Raw genomic sequence first — 15454 nt, 5'->3', positions numbered from 1 at the left:
GAAGAAGAGAAGAATGAACTGAAGCAGCAGAGGGCAGCAGTGTGAAGCTTTGACTCCTGACAGCAGGAGGCGACAGAGAGCAGCTCATCAGAGACTGAAGGATGAACTGAAGTTGATTTTAAATTCCTCTGACACAAAACAAACTTGACTTTAATTTGTTGTTGTTGCTTTGAATTCTTTTCAATTCAAATATAAAGACCAACAGCAGCTTATTTTCTTATTTAAAGTTCACTGAAGCGTTATTGTAAAAGCTTCTTCAAGATCACAGCTGAGGAGCTCTGTGGATTTGTACTTTTGTGTTTCCATCACAGATGTTCAACAACAGTGTGTGTCACTAAATTCACCACCAACCTGAATGTGTGTGTGTTGTTGTGTTTCTGCATCATGGTGACCCAGATTTTTCATCTGCTGTCAGATTCAAATCAAGAGCAAGAAACTTTTCAACTCAATCAGTTCAGAGAAACAGAGAATTCTGGGAAAAATCACCATTTAGAAAAATTAAATGAATGAGAATAAAACAAAGATAAAGAGTAGAAATAATAAATGAATCCCCTCTACAGGCTGACAGTGAGCTTCATCTTCTTCTTCAACAGCAGAAGAAGACTGAAGACAAACAGCATGTTGGAGACTGAAGGTCTCAGTTCGACCAATCACTGAAACATAGAAGCTTTTGACACTTTAATGTTGCTGCCATGAAATGATCATTTTCCCTGTTAAACTCACCAGAGTTTGTCATTTTTCTTTCCCCTTTAAAAGCTTCCACTCAGAGGAAAAGCACACAACAGCTTCAGCTGAGCCGTCAATCAGCAGCAGCCGCCTCATCTGTGGGCCGCAGGGGCTGATGGGAGGTTTGAGGAGGCGTCAGAAACCACATGACCCTCGTCTGAGCTCACAGCTCGTCCTTGTTTGGCCTCAGCTGCATCAGAGCTCCACTTCTCCCCAGCTTCACCAGAGGAAACACCACGGCACAAAATGCTTTTCCTCCCAGCTGCTGCTCTGTGCTGTCTGTGTTCAGGTGAGTGTTTCCAGCCAATCAGGAGCCAGCAAACTCAACCTGTGACAAACACTGTCACACTGACCTTCATCTACCTGTCTGTGTCTCTACAGCGCTGGTTGCCATGGCAGCAGAGCTGATTCAGGACCAGTTATCATTGACCAGGAGAGTTGGTGACACAGTCTCGTTCAGCTGTGGAGGAACTGACCAGTGTGACGATGATTGGGTATCCTGGTTCCAGAAGAAAGAGACAGAAACATTCACACTGATTCTTGCTATTAACGGGAATACTAGTGAAGTTAATTCAGATTTCAATCATCCTCAGAAAGATGATTTCACAGCTGTTAAGAAACCAAACGGCTGTGAGTTGAAGATAGAGAAAGTTCAACTCTCTCATTCAGCCTCCTACTACTGCTCCTGTCTGAAGAAAGATCCCCACAGTGAGAAATGATCCCTGCAGCCTGAACAAAAACCTCCAGATGAACAGATGTCAAACAGTGTTAGTGACAGGAAGAGAGCAGGAAACCACAGCCCAGGTTCACATATTTCACCTCCAGCTCACACACTTTCTCTTGACTTTTCTTTGATATTGATTGATATTTTGATCAGATATTTCAGCAGGTTTCCTGTTGCTCCTCACAGTGAGGACAAAGAAGAAACACAGAAGCACAATAATAAAACAAGATGAAGAGAAAACTATCAAAGAAACTCAATGAATCAAATCAGATCCAACAGAAAAGCTGGAAACAACAAAGAAACTTTAAATCACATGAGAAAAATTGGAGCATTGACATGTACAAAGACAAGTGTGATGAGGCTCCAAGCCAAAGATGACCAGGAGTCTACAGCCAAGCAGCAGCTCTGTGACGCTGGGCTTAGACACAGTGCTGCTTTCAGCTAAATGCTAACATGCTAACAGGCTGAAGTTTAGCAGCTACAAAGTTCATCATGTTGGTTGTTATAGGAAATGTTAGCATGCTAACATTGGACACATTCAAATGTGACCTGATGATGGCGCTAGATGAAAAGTCAGAGCATCACCAAAGTTATTACAGTTCATCCTCAGGGGAACATGAACGTCTGAACCAATTGAAATGGGAATATTTGTTGATATATTTCAGTGTGAAGAAAAAAGAAAAGAGAAGAAGAGACAGTCGTGTTGATATGAACATTAGAGAAACACATGATGGAGCTGAAATATGATCCTGGTTCATAATGTGGATCCTTCACCTCAGCTGACACATTCAGCAGCCGACAGGTTTTTGTATCAGTCTTTTTCACTGTGGGAGGGAAAGTACTACGAGATCTTTGGCTCTGGAACTAAACTGTATGTAACAGGTAAGAACAAACATTTCTTTTCCTTCACTTGTTTTATTGAAGAAGTGTAAAATGTGTTTGAAGTCACTTTCTGCTGCTTCACACTTTACATGTTAGTTTGTTCAGAGTTAGTACAAAGTTCCTGATGCAGCCGTTGTTCAATGAAAACGTTCAACATTAGTGAAAAGATGTTTCAGTCTCACTGCACAGCTGAAGGAATTCTTTATTTCTGCTTGAGACAAGAAAGTTGTTGAAGAGTCCAAAAAGTCTGATATTGGAAGAGAATTGTGGATCGTCATCAGCTGCTGCTTCATCAATCATCACACTGCTTTTCTTTTCTCTCCTCAAATCAATTGACTTCTACATGAAGGATTGTGGAGGATTTTCCTGCTCACTTGACTTTTGCTACAAAATGTCCAGTTAATGAAAGTGAATTTCAGTGATGAGCAGGATTCTTCACGTTCACTCTGACTCTTCAAACTCATGTTTTTAAACCTGATTTTCCTTCATGGGAAATTATATTTGTAAAGTTTATGGTGGATAATACAATAAATTAATTCAGTTGATGTCTGATGATTAAAGTATTTTATGTGAAATATTCCTTTTAACAGAAAACAAACAAGTTGAGGGAAAATATATAAATTGTGTAAAATATTACATTTAATAATTTTACAACTTTAATGATGTTAAATAATTATAAGTAGGTTAGATATAATTACTAGACTGACCTATATATTTTCTATGTGTATAATATATAATGCTGGATGATATATATAGATCTATACTTCCATGGTAAATATTACACTAATTCTCAGTGAATATAATCTGTATAAAGTTAAAACTGTTTATCTAATGAAGTGAACCACACTGTATATAATGGTGAATGTGTCTGACTAAAACATTTATTTACTTTAATGAAGCATTTATATAAAATTGTCTGAGGGTAAATATTTCACTCATAAGATTATAATCAATATATGATATATTTATCTAATATAAAATAGAATTTAATATCAATAAATAAAATGTTTATATGTGCATACACACAGAAATTATACCATATTAACTATTGTAGGTATAAGAAAATAAAAAAATACACACACACACTTCTTTATTTTTGATTCTGTATATAGTTAAAATAAATAATGTTGAATGTTTGTTGTTTTTATATTAGGAATAAAATCCTGTAATTTTATTTATATCATGAAATATTCAGTTAAAACTTTATATCTAAGTGTCATGTTTCAAATAGTATTAATTTTTATTTTTGTAAACAAATATATATTATATATTAATATTAATATAATATTATGAAGACACATATTCTGAGCTGGTGATTTATAAAAGTGAAATATGAGTATAAAGAATTGAAATCTTTCTCTGCTGATCTACATCATATATAACCATGATCTATAGCAGAGTAAATCTATGTGAAGGTGAGTCCAGTGTATGTGGGACCTTTGTGCTGTATTGATCAGTAGTTTATTGATCAGAGTCCATGTAGTTTCCAGGATCAGACTGAATGCAGTGCAGTGCTGGAAGCTGCTGTTGACTGTGTGAATGTGTCTGTGCTGCTTGTTGCTGCTGTCAAACTTCAGATGAGGCGGTAGTGAAGCCCGTGGTGAGCGTGTACCCAGCAGCACCCAGAGCCCACCCTGAGGGGAAGAGCTCCCTGCTGTGTCTGGCCTCAGCCATGTCTCCTCCTCTGGTCCAGTTCTCCTGGAAGAGACAGAAGGAGGATGGTTCTCTGGAGGAGCTGAAACCTGATGATGGAGAGCAGCTGGAGCTCAGAGAGTCGGGACGCACCGCCGCCATCTTGCTGATCCACCAGCCGGAGAACAGCACGTATAAATACCGCTGCTACGTCAAGCACGAGGGCGGCACAGTGGAGGCCCAAACACAACAAGGTGATGAAGGCTTGCTGACTGTGTTGAGCAGTGATTCAGCTTCATGTGGAGACGCTGTCAAAGAGCAGAGCAGCAGAGCACTGACATTTCTCACTGCAGCTCCAAACATTTGACTCCTTTTCTGTTTCAGAGGTTCCAGCTCCAGCAGCCCCCTGTCCTCCAGAGAGAGAGCCAGCACACCTGGCAGCTCTGCAGCAAGATGACTGTAAGATCACCTGCTGCCTCTCTGCATGGACAGCTCCAATGTTCTGCTGCAGTTAGGGCTGCATATCAGTCTGTTCACTTTCTGCTCATCACTGAAGGATTTCAACATACACTCCCTGATTCTGTTAGAGTGTCCAACAGCACAACAAACCCCAGTCACAGAGCTTTCCCTGCCCCACTCTGACTAATGACACCTGCTGGGGGCTCTGTACTAAATGTGGGGCTTTGAGGGAGCTACAGCAGCTTCAGGGACTGTATCTTAAAGCTCCACTCATTCATATTTCTATATGAAGAAACAATCTAATGACTCTGTGTGAGGTCAAAGGTCAGAGATGAGTTTATTTAGCTTGTTGAGGAGTTCTTCAGTCCCCAAGTGGCTGCAAAAAGAAAATGAGTGAATCAAACTTCAATTTCGTAACAACCTGCATCTTTTTATATGTTGGACTTTCCATTTGCTCATGGAGTGATTTGAATTGTCAGAAACACTTGACAGAAGAAGGTGATGAAGGCTTGGTGACTGTGTTGAGCAGTGATTCAGCTTCATGTGGAGACGCTGTCAAAGAGCAGAGCAGCAGAGCACTGACTGATTTCTTTTTCAATCCTTTTCAGTTGCAGTGGTTCCTCTGGATCCTCTCCAGCCTCAGTGCAGGGTGAAGCTGCTCTGTCTGCTCTACACAGTGCTGATAGTGAAGAGTCTGGTGTCCTGCTGTGGACTCTCTCTGCTGATGATCCTCACAAACAAGGGACCGTCCACCAACTGCAGACGTGCTGACTGACTGTTTTCTGCTCGTCTATTCTCTCCATCAAATCTCATCACTTCATCTCATTTATCTCTTTGATCCCTGTTTTAAATTTAAGTCAAATGAATATTTTTATTCACAGGTTATATACAGTCTGCTTAAAATTACAAAAACATATATACACATATTTTCACTTATTAAATCTACATTTTTTGTTTTTAATCTTGAAATTTTGCTGAATCATTAGCTGCTTGGTAGATATTTCACTGTGTATGGTGTTTTTATCCTCTTGTTTTTCATTTCAATACATTTTAATCTGAAAAAGAATTCATCAGTGTTACTCTGAATACAATGAAAATCTAATTTCTTTCACGGTTTACTATTTTTTTTCTTTGATTTTCTTTTGGTTTTGGATTAAATCATCAGAAAAAAACTATATTGAATATTTTTACTGGCACATTTAGCTATTTAATCCATACAAGTAGTTGTGGGTGTACCACCAGGTTCAGTGCTGGGCCCCCTGATAATTTAGGTTGTATATTAATCATCTTTAATAATTGTCTCAGTGTGGATGTGAAACTCTACACTGATGACAGTGTTGTTTACATCAGTACGCGCTTTTACAAACATGAACAATCAGAGATGTGGTGAAACTATAGTTGTTATAAAAATGATCAAACAGCAACTTGAACATAAGAGCAGAAGGTTAAATTGTTAGGTGACCCAAATGCAAGTTTAATCTTATAGTTTTATCATTACAAAATATAAGTGAACTAAGAATTCTATTTATCCAGCGCACAGAAGCACAGACAGCTACACTGATAACAACTGAAGCTTGAATGTAATTCACTAGAGGTCAGTGGATTCATGAGGTGAACTCATTAACATCTGGCCTGATTGCGATGCACATACTTCTCTGACAACAGCTTGTGTTTTTGATCAACTGTAACCTACTGAAATAAAGAGAGCTGAGGTGAACCAACATGGACGCTGTAGTTCTGCTTCAAGAAGAGAACAACAACATCATGTGTTTGTCTCAGTGCGTCGTGTTTCTGTCGCTGCGGTTTGTGGATAGTTGTTCAGATTAATGTTAAAAACTCTCTCATGGTTTTAATTTAAACTGTGTGAACTGTAATTTTCATTGAATTAAGAATTAATTTGATTTATTAGCAAAATGTGCGTCATATGATAAATAATTGATAATTTAATCATAAAACATCGACAACAAATTAATGAAAATAAAAATTATAAAATGCAATATTAAAACTAAAAGAATTAATGAAAAACCTTTGGTTTTTAGTAGTCGAAAATTAATTGGTTAAATTATTAAAACATAATATATAGAAAAGAAACTCACTTACAAAAACAAAATACCTATTGATACCCAAAAATATGCAGGAGGATATCTTAATTTATCTGATATTTATGTTGATTTGTATGTATAACATACATGTATTTCTACTTTTTTGCATTTTAATTTGTCTGTCTAATAATGATGTCCACCAACACCTCGGTCAAAAATCCCAGTTTTATTTTCTTGACTCTCACGTTCAGATTTCAGTTTGTAATGTGTCTCATGTGAACGCTCTGAAGACTGAAAACACTGTTAGAAGCTAATAAAATGGGACCTGAGCAGATTGAAGGAGTTTTTTCATCTAACATTTAGCTTGAAAATTAGCCATCTACTGCTATAGTGTCAGTGTGGATGTAAAACTCTACGCTGATGACACTGTTGTTTACATTTATTTCATTTACGAGCCATTTCAAATTTATACTAGATAAAATATGAAACATTATTTACAAGGGTTAGGTTAGTGAAAAGCCACAGCTAACGGTGTGGAGGCTGCAGAGCAGACACCCACACATGCCATCTGCTGCAGGAAGTGTTGATTCACTGTCAACAGTTTTTTATGAGACCTAATAACCACTGAGAGCAGATTGATATCTGCTGCTGTACATGAACCCCCCTCTGTAGTTTGTCTGTTGGTGTCACTTTTTTCCGCTCAGCCCTCCACCCACACAAAGTTCAACTGAACCCAGAGACCCACGAACAAGTCAGCATACCTGAAGCACCATACTTTTAAATGTTGTATGGTCTGATGCCTGTTGGTAATGTCTGATCATTCAAAAACTTTTATTACATTTTCTCAATATAAATCTGCAAACAACCAGAACATTGATGAGTATTTGAACAAAGAAACATTTCCAGATCTTATAAAACCTCATGGTTGTGCAGTAAAATGTTTTAGTCGTTCATGTTCGAGCCTGATCTCTAACCTTTGGCGACCAGCTGATACCCTGGTCCAAAAATCCTCCAGCTGCAGACAGGACCAAAACATCTGGTTCATGATGCCTGGATCACATCTGCATATTACCCACTCCTGAATAAAGTTTCAGTAATTTGCTGCTCATCAGCATGTGGGGTTCTCTGAACTCTAAATGCATATTGATGAGACTAATGACGAACTGCTGAAACGTGTGACGTGTGAGTTCCTCGTCCCTGGTTTAACTTCGTGTGGTCTAGAATAGACACCACATTAACATCTGTTTATGAGCTCGTTAGTAAACGGTATTCATATAAATATGATATTGTCAAGGCTCAACACGAAAAGGAATCATTGACAAGAGCTTTAGTGTGTCCCTGTTTGCATTTCACACCATGTGAAGAATAGAGAATTAAAGCAGCTGCTTTGTTAATGATGTTCAGTTAATTATAACTAATGCATATTGACGACGTCCTCATTACTTTGGCCCTGTTTGTTACAGCTCAGCAAGAGACGTCAAACTTACAAACAAGGTGTAAAGGAAACTAGACTGAAACTAAACTAAACTCTAAACCTCAGTGTTGTGACACAGTGTGAATTATACAGTGACAACGTGGGGGGGTCGAAACAGAACAGGAGGAGCTTCACTGAACTGAAGTGTTAAAGTATCTCGCTTGTTTAACTAAAGCTGTCAAATGAATGTAGTGAAGAAGAAAGTGGAGTGGAATTATAAAGTAGCATGAAAAGCAAGTATTTAAGTAAGGTACAAGTACCTCAAAAAAGTACTTAGTGTAAATGTACTTAATTACCTTCCACCACTGCTAAAACAATTACTGAACAAAAACAGACTTAAAAAAACAGTCATAAAAAATAATTGAACGGCTGCTGTAACTAATAAGAGCAAGAGAAAGGAACTTTATTTTCAGATTTTACAATATGCGCTTAACAATTAAAACACTTCAAAAATACATTACAGCAAAAACAATATCAGGATAAAGAAAGAGTAACTGAGGAAACTGACAGATATATTCAACATTATATATAAAATAAGCATCATATTAAAAAAAGACCCTGAAAGCTGCTGTGTGTCTGTTATCTCCTGATTACGTTTTAATGAAGTTATAAACAGTCAGATATAAAAAATTGATGTTAATATTAAAACTTGTTAAGAGAATAATGTGTGAGCTCTGAGAAATTCATTAATTTTCTATAAAACATTGATTAAAAATGGTGTTATTGTATCTCTACCAGCAGGTCTGATCACAGCCTGATGGATCTCTGAGCTCCACCGTTCTCCAGAAACTGTTCAAAACACATCAGTGAGTCGCTGTTGCACTGGGAGACGTGGTTTTATTCCAATGAACACTAACAGTGGTTTATTCTGAAAGAAGCCCTGAAAACATGATGCAGCAGTGTCAGGCTCTTCTGTGTGTTTTAAACAACTTGCAGATGACAGGAGTTCAGGCGTTGGCTGCACAGACGGAGGGTGTCAGAATAAATTCATGCTTTGGTTCTGGTTTAAATCATTAAGTCTTAATGGGCTCGTTAGATACCGTTCATCTTCAGTGAGCGGTTAAAGCTGCTGGAGGACACTCAGTCAGCACGTCGGCTGTGAGTGGACGGCCCCTTGTTTCTGAAGATCCTGATCACAGAGAGTCCACAGCAGTACACCAGACTCTTCACGATGAGCCCTGTGTACAGCAGACAGAGCAGCCGCTCTCTGAACCAGTGCTGGACGGAGGCCGGAGGTGGAGGAGGAGCAGGAGCTCTGGCCACCATAACTAAAGGATTGAAAGAGAAGTTAGTCGTGCTCACATGAAGCTGAATCACTGCTCAACACAGTCAGCGAGCCTTCATCACCTTGTTGTGTTTGGGCCTCCACTGTGCCGCCCTCGTGCTCGACGTAGCAGCGGTATTTATACGTGCTGTTCTCCGGCTGGTGGATCAGCAAGATGGCGGCGGTGCGTCCCGGCTCTGTGAGCACCAGCTGCTCTCCATCATCAGGTTTCAGCTCCTCCAGAGAACCATCCTCCTTCTGTCTCTTCCAGGAGAACTGGACCAGAGGAGGAGACATGGCTGAGGCCAGACACAGCAGGGAGCTCTTCCCCTCAGGGTGGGCTCTGGGTGCTGCTGGGCACACGCTCACCACGGGCTTCACTACCGCCTCATCTGAAGTTTGACAGCAGCAACAAGCAGCACAGACACATTCACACAGTCAACAGAAAAGATGTGACGGATGACAACAGCATATGTAAGTGACGATGGACTTTGTCTTTCAAAGACACAGAGACCGTTTTCTCCTCTTCACCTGCCTCAACCAGGAATCTCTTAACAAGGCCCAAGAGAAGCGACCACATCAGGCCTGTTGCAGCCTCCTCACACTGGCTCCCACTCTGTTTTAATGATTGTACCATGTTAATGTTGACTTCTTATTCTCTTCGTGGCCTCGCTCCTGTGCTGATGGTCAGTGCAGCCTGAGATCCTCGGGCAGAGGAGGATCAGTGACCTCTGTTAAATCTCTTCTTTTATCAGAGAGCTTTTCTCCATTTTACTCGATTTTTATTGACTGTTCTGTTGCAGGTGACTTAATTCCTTTTATTAGTTTGTTTTTGTTTTGTATTTGTTTTGTGGGTTTGGGACACTAAATAAAGATTATTATATATATATTATTATATATACCTGTATAGATATATATGAAATGTATTTATACATTACATCACGTCATAAAATAATAAGATTTACAACATTCACCTTCTACATAAAAATAAAACAACTCTTCCTGATATATAATGTATGATGTACATATATATATATATATATATATATATATATATGTATTTATACACACAATTTCATAGTTAAATATTTTTCTTTTTTTTCTTTTATATTTTCTGTCACGGTTAACATATCTCATAATAAAGGATTTACATTTACTAATCCAATTATTTTAGTCAAAAAACAATTTAAAGAATTAGCTTTTGTCCGATAGAGTTGTATATTTATATACTTGTGTGCATACATACATATAGGCGTACATATATATAAATATATGTATATATAAAGACCGTAGTTTGTGGTTGAGTATTTTGCTTTATAATGAGAGCTGTCGCTTCTTTTTTTCCGCCACACAACACAGTTAAAACATTTAAAAGCTCATTATATATGTGATATATTTATGTATAAAAGTGATTTTCTCCCGTTTTACTTTCTTTAAAACTAATAACGATACTGATCAATTTTTTTCATTATTTGTTGTTAAGTGTTAAAATCCGAATTACATTAACTTTGACTTTTACGACAAGTTGAATAGTTTTATATAGTTTTCATAGACATTATATAAATTCTATTCATTTATCATATTAAATATTTACCATTAAATACAGACACATAAATACAAATTGTGTCATGTTTACCATTTTTTATGATTTTCCAAAATATATTTAGTATCCTGCACAAATACATTTACCATCAAATATCAATTAAAACATGCTTTTAATTATGTTTGAAATGATATACCACACAGATGAATAACATTCACGAAACAAGAGACGATGCAGATTTATCACAGTCACATACGAGATATTTTTATGCAGAGCTTCATTAAAAGTCTATAGACTCCTGGACATCCTGCTCATCAGTGAAATTCACTCTGATTATTACATTTTCTAGATTTTGTAGGAAAATCAGGAAAATCCTCCACAAAGAAAAACCAGTCTGAAGTTTCATGAGCAGGAGTGAATGAAACAGAATATATCAGAGACCTGATTCTGTCACTGTCACATTTTAAGATGATAATGACGACTAATTTCGTCTCAGATATCAAGTGAGAATTTGTACATCACTACTTGTCTACTGATGATTGAAAACCAACATGTAAATTTAAATCAAGTTCTTCAATAAGGAAGGAAAATAAATGTTTATTCTTACCTGTTACATACAGTTTAGTCCCAGAGCCAAAGATGAGATACCTGTTGGTTTCGTTGGCTGCTCCCACAGTGAAAGACACTGATACAAAAACCTGTCTGCTGCTGAATGTGTCAGCTGATGTCCACGAGTCCACATCATGAACCAGGATCATATTTCAGCTCCATCATGTGTTTCTCTAGTGCTCAGATGTAGCTTAATAAAAGTAGTGAAACTTGTTTTGTCCTCGTGAGAGAACAACCGTGATAAAAAAGCATCACCATCTTTGTCAGAGGAAAACTAAATATTAATGTGTTTACTGAGCTGGAGGTGAAATCTGTGAACCTGGGCTGTGGTTTCCTGCTCTTTTCCTGTCACAAACACTGTTTGACATCTGTTCATCTGGAGGTTTTTGTTCAGGCTGCAGGGATCATTTCTCACTGTGGGAAACAGACTCATAACAGGCGCAGTAGTACGAGGCTGAATGAAAGAGTTTAACGTTCTTTATCTTCAACTCACAGCCGTTCCTTTCATTAAAAGATACAAAATCATCTTTCTGAGGATGATTGTAATCTGAATTAACTGCTCCAGTGTTCCTGTTGATACGAAGAATCATATTGAATGTTTCTGTCTCTTTCTTCTGGAGCCAGAAAACATAAAGATTTTTACACTGGTCAGTTCCTCCACAGCTGAATGAGACTGTTTCATCAACTCTCCTGGTCAATGATAACTGGTCCTGAATCAGCTCTGCTGCCATGGCAACCAGCGCTGTAGAGACACAGACAGGTAGATGAAGGTCAGTGTGACAGTGTTTGTCACAGGTTGAGTTTGCTGGCTCCTGATTGGCTGGAAACACTCACCTGAACACAGACAGCACAGAGCAGCAGCTGGGAGGAAAAGCATTTTGTGCCGTGGTGTTTCCTGTGGTGAAGCTGGGGAGAAGTGGAGCTCTGATGCAGCTGAGGCCAAACAAGGACGAGCTGTGAGCTCAGACGAGGGTCGTGTGGTTTCTGACGCCTCCTCAAACCTCCCATCAGCCCCTGCGGTGGTGGACAAGGAAGGTAGATAGTGGGAGGAATAGAATATTTACGATGCGATATTATTCAGGAGGATCATTCATACTGTATATACATAAGATAAATTATTAGAGGGCCCAATGTTGATCCTTGTGGAACACCCACTGAGTTTATTATTATTGATAAACAAACAGAAGAGTTAGTTTCATGTTCAGATATGAGAGTTTCATTACTTTCATCATCGAATGTTTTCTTCAATTCTGAAAATATAGAAACAACTTCAAGGTCCAGTTTCACAAAGACTGAATTCATCTGTTGCGCAAAGCAATTTAGTTCTTGACTATCTTAAGCCCGTCTGTGGTACAATGAATTCTGGGTAAATTAAGACTTCTTTAAAAATAAAAAAATGGTCAACTAAGGAACTGCATCCAAACTCTGAGCTCTGTTTAACTCAGCAGAAAATGTTTGTCTTTAGGAAAATAAATTCTTCATCAGATAGAAAATGTTCCACTGAGTTACATACAGGTCTTTTCTGTGGACATTATAGGTAGAAATATGTTATTAAGTAAAAGCTGAGTCTTTACAGCACACACTATGTTTTATTAGTCGTCGTCATCAGCTTGAAACACAGAACTAAAGATTCCCGCTGCAGCTGAAAACTCCAGGTCAATATGTGGCATAGACATCAGGTGTATTAATAATTTACTGATCACCAAGCGAATCAATAACTTAGCAGCTCAAAGTCACAAAGAATACAAATGAAGACATTCTGGTGGTCTTTACTCTGATGGACACTGACGTCTGTTGATGACCTAAAAATATATTTTGTTTGATGGTGTCTAATCTTATCGTAGCTTCTTCTGCTCAAGGGACAAAACTGAAAAACGTCTGCTGTCAGTTTTCAAGACTACGGGTAGTTATTGTTTGATGAGACTGTCCTGTAACAAATGAACCTATAGGTCGTCTGTGTAGCAGCTTATTATGACCCATAGTTACGTTTTGTTGCTAGGTGACACCTAGTGGTCGTAAAAATTACGACAGGAGCAAAGGGAAAAGTGTTGGTGACGTAGTATAAAGAGAGACAAAGTCCACGTCAGGAGGAGGTTGTGGTGGATGGATGAACATGACACAGGAAAGCGGCGTTCGATTCCCACGTGAAACTAGTTGTTTATATCGTTTCTATTATCCATGACCGTTCGTTGTTATTGTAACCATGACAACAAAGATTGTCTGATGTTGAGGAAGTGCCTGTTTTAACCCAAAATAATGATTTTTTTCCCTAAACCTAACCAAGCCATGGCTGTTATTATAGTAACCACAGCAACGTTGGTACGCCGCTCTCGGTACAGTCGTGTGTTTATTATGGTAACCACGACAACAGAGGTCCAGTAAGCATCCCGCTTAGGGGCGCTATTTGACATGACACTGCTATAGGTCGTATCAGAGGGTTGAAAAAAACGACCAATATGGTTGTTTAGGTTGGAGGAGTTTTTGCGTTTGATATGTTTTTGAATGTCTTTTAAGTAAATAATCTAAACTGAGAAACAACATGGAGCTGGTGGAAGGCTTTTACTGTGAAGGGGCCAAAGGAAGCGTTTCAGATTGTTGCCCTTTGTTTGTTTGTTCGTGGCCCGTCTGAGCTGGAGGTGAAACCTGGGTTGTGGTTTACTGCTCTCTTCCTGTCACTAACACTGTTTGTTCATCTGGAGGTTTTTGTTCAGGCTGCAGGGATTATTTCTCACTGTGGGAAACTTTCTTCTGACAGCAGCAGTAGTAGGAGGCTGAATGAGAGAGTTGAACTTTCTCTATCTTCAACTCACAGCCGTCTGTTTTTCTTGAAGCTGAGAAATCGTCTTTCTGAGGATGACTGTAGCGTGAGTTAACCGTCCCATCAGACATGTCAACATGTAGAATCACTCTGTGTGGGTCTGTCTCCGTCTTCTGGTACCAGTAAACCTGCTGTTTACCACACTGGTCAGTTCCTCCACAGCTGAACGAGACTGTGTCACCAACTCTCCTGGTCAATGATAACTGGTCCTGAATCAGCTCTGCTGCCATGGCAACCAGCGCTGTGGAGACACAGACAGGTAGATGAAGGTCAGTGTGACAGTGTTTGTCACAGGTGGAGTTTGCTGGCTCCTGATTGGCTGGAAACACTCACCTGAACACAGACAGCACAGAGCAGCAGCTGGGAGGAAAAGCATTTTGTGCCGTGGTGTTTCCTGTGGTGAAGCTGGGGAGAAGTGGAGCTCTGATGCAGCTGAGGCCAAACAAGGACGAGCTGTGAGCTCAGACGAGGGTCATGTGGTTTCTGACACCTCCTCAAACCTCCCATCAGCCCCTGCGGCCCACAGATGAGGCGGCTGTCTGACCGAAGGCCTTTTTTCACTGCAGACATTTTGACTTGTGACAGTAGAGAAGCACAGGTGTGACATTAACAATGGACTCTGAACCTGAAGAAGCTAAATGGAATTCAGCCTAATTTCTTTTTATTATTTACACCTGTGACATGTTCGAAATGTCTGTAGTGAAAAAAGATCACATTGTTGTTTTATGACATTATTTGCACAGTGTAAATCATTTTAGTCCAATCAGATTTTTTTTGTGTATATTTTCTGTAGAATTAAACTGTTTAAATCCAGTGTACAATCAGAATATTTTGGTGATGGTATAACGTGAAAATCAATACTGTTCCCTGTTTAAATAAAGGATATAGAGAAATAAGGTGTTTCTGAGTCTCTGTTTGCTACTGGTGCTGAAATTTAAAATGAATCAGAGAGGAAGACCTCCACCCTGTGGTTAGTTAGAAGAAGTGCAGGGAGATCCAGATGATGCTGATGGTGGTTGCCATAACGACGTGATGATGCTCTTGCCTCTTGTTTTATTGAAATGCAAAAATAACACAGTGACACATGCTGAAACAAAACAAGTAACTAATACTTAGAGTCATTGCTGCTACTACGTCGAAAAATTTGTTCAAATACTATTTCTACTGCATTTAATACAATGCAGTGAATTCTAATATTACAAATACAGCAACTGCTACAAAATATCACCACTGCCTCTATTTCTTTTACATCCACATTGTTCATTTTATTTTACACGAATC

General features: G+C 38.8%; 2 protein-coding genes across 3 annotated transcripts; one reads left to right on the top strand and one right to left on the bottom strand.

Annotated features, from left to right (window-relative positions):
- The first annotated feature begins 757 nt into the window (after positions 1-757).
- Positions 758-6144, top strand: LOC130178940 (immunoglobulin lambda-1 light chain-like). 2 transcript variants are annotated; one of them, XM_056391590.1, is made up of 5 exons: positions 763-1015; positions 1108-2332; positions 3910-4218; positions 4349-4423; positions 5032-6144. In XM_056391590.1, exons 2-5 carry the CDS (start codon positions 2194-2196, stop codon positions 5196-5198), a joined length of 690 nt encoding a protein of 229 aa, XP_056247565.1. In that variant the 5' UTR covers positions 763-1015; positions 1108-2193; the 3' UTR covers positions 5199-6144. The 2 variants fall into 2 exon arrangements, with proteins under 2 accessions (XP_056247566.1, XP_056247565.1); XM_056391591.1 differs by lacking the exon at positions 4349-4423 and having other exon boundaries at positions 758-1015.
- A 2177-nt stretch (positions 6145-8321) lies between these two features.
- LOC130178745 (immunoglobulin lambda-1 light chain-like) lies at positions 8322-14993 on the bottom strand. The gene is made up of 5 exons (XM_056391198.1): positions 14507-14993; positions 14088-14414; positions 11354-11503; positions 9287-9595; positions 8322-9207 (listed from the first exon to the last, which is right to left on the bottom strand). The coding sequence occupies exons 1-5, from the start codon at positions 14547-14549 to the stop codon at positions 9020-9022; spliced, it is 1017 nt and encodes a 338-aa protein (XP_056247173.1). The 5' UTR covers positions 14550-14993; the 3' UTR covers positions 8322-9019.
- Between the last annotated feature and the right edge of the window lie 461 nt (positions 14994-15454).

Source organism: Seriola aureovittata, chromosome 12 (assembly GCF_021018895.1).
Source record: "Seriola aureovittata isolate HTS-2021-v1 ecotype China chromosome 12, ASM2101889v1, whole genome shotgun sequence".
Taxonomy (NCBI): domain Eukaryota; kingdom Metazoa; phylum Chordata; class Actinopteri; order Carangiformes; family Carangidae; genus Seriola; species Seriola aureovittata.
This window is presented reverse-complemented; position numbering and strand designations above follow the sequence as displayed.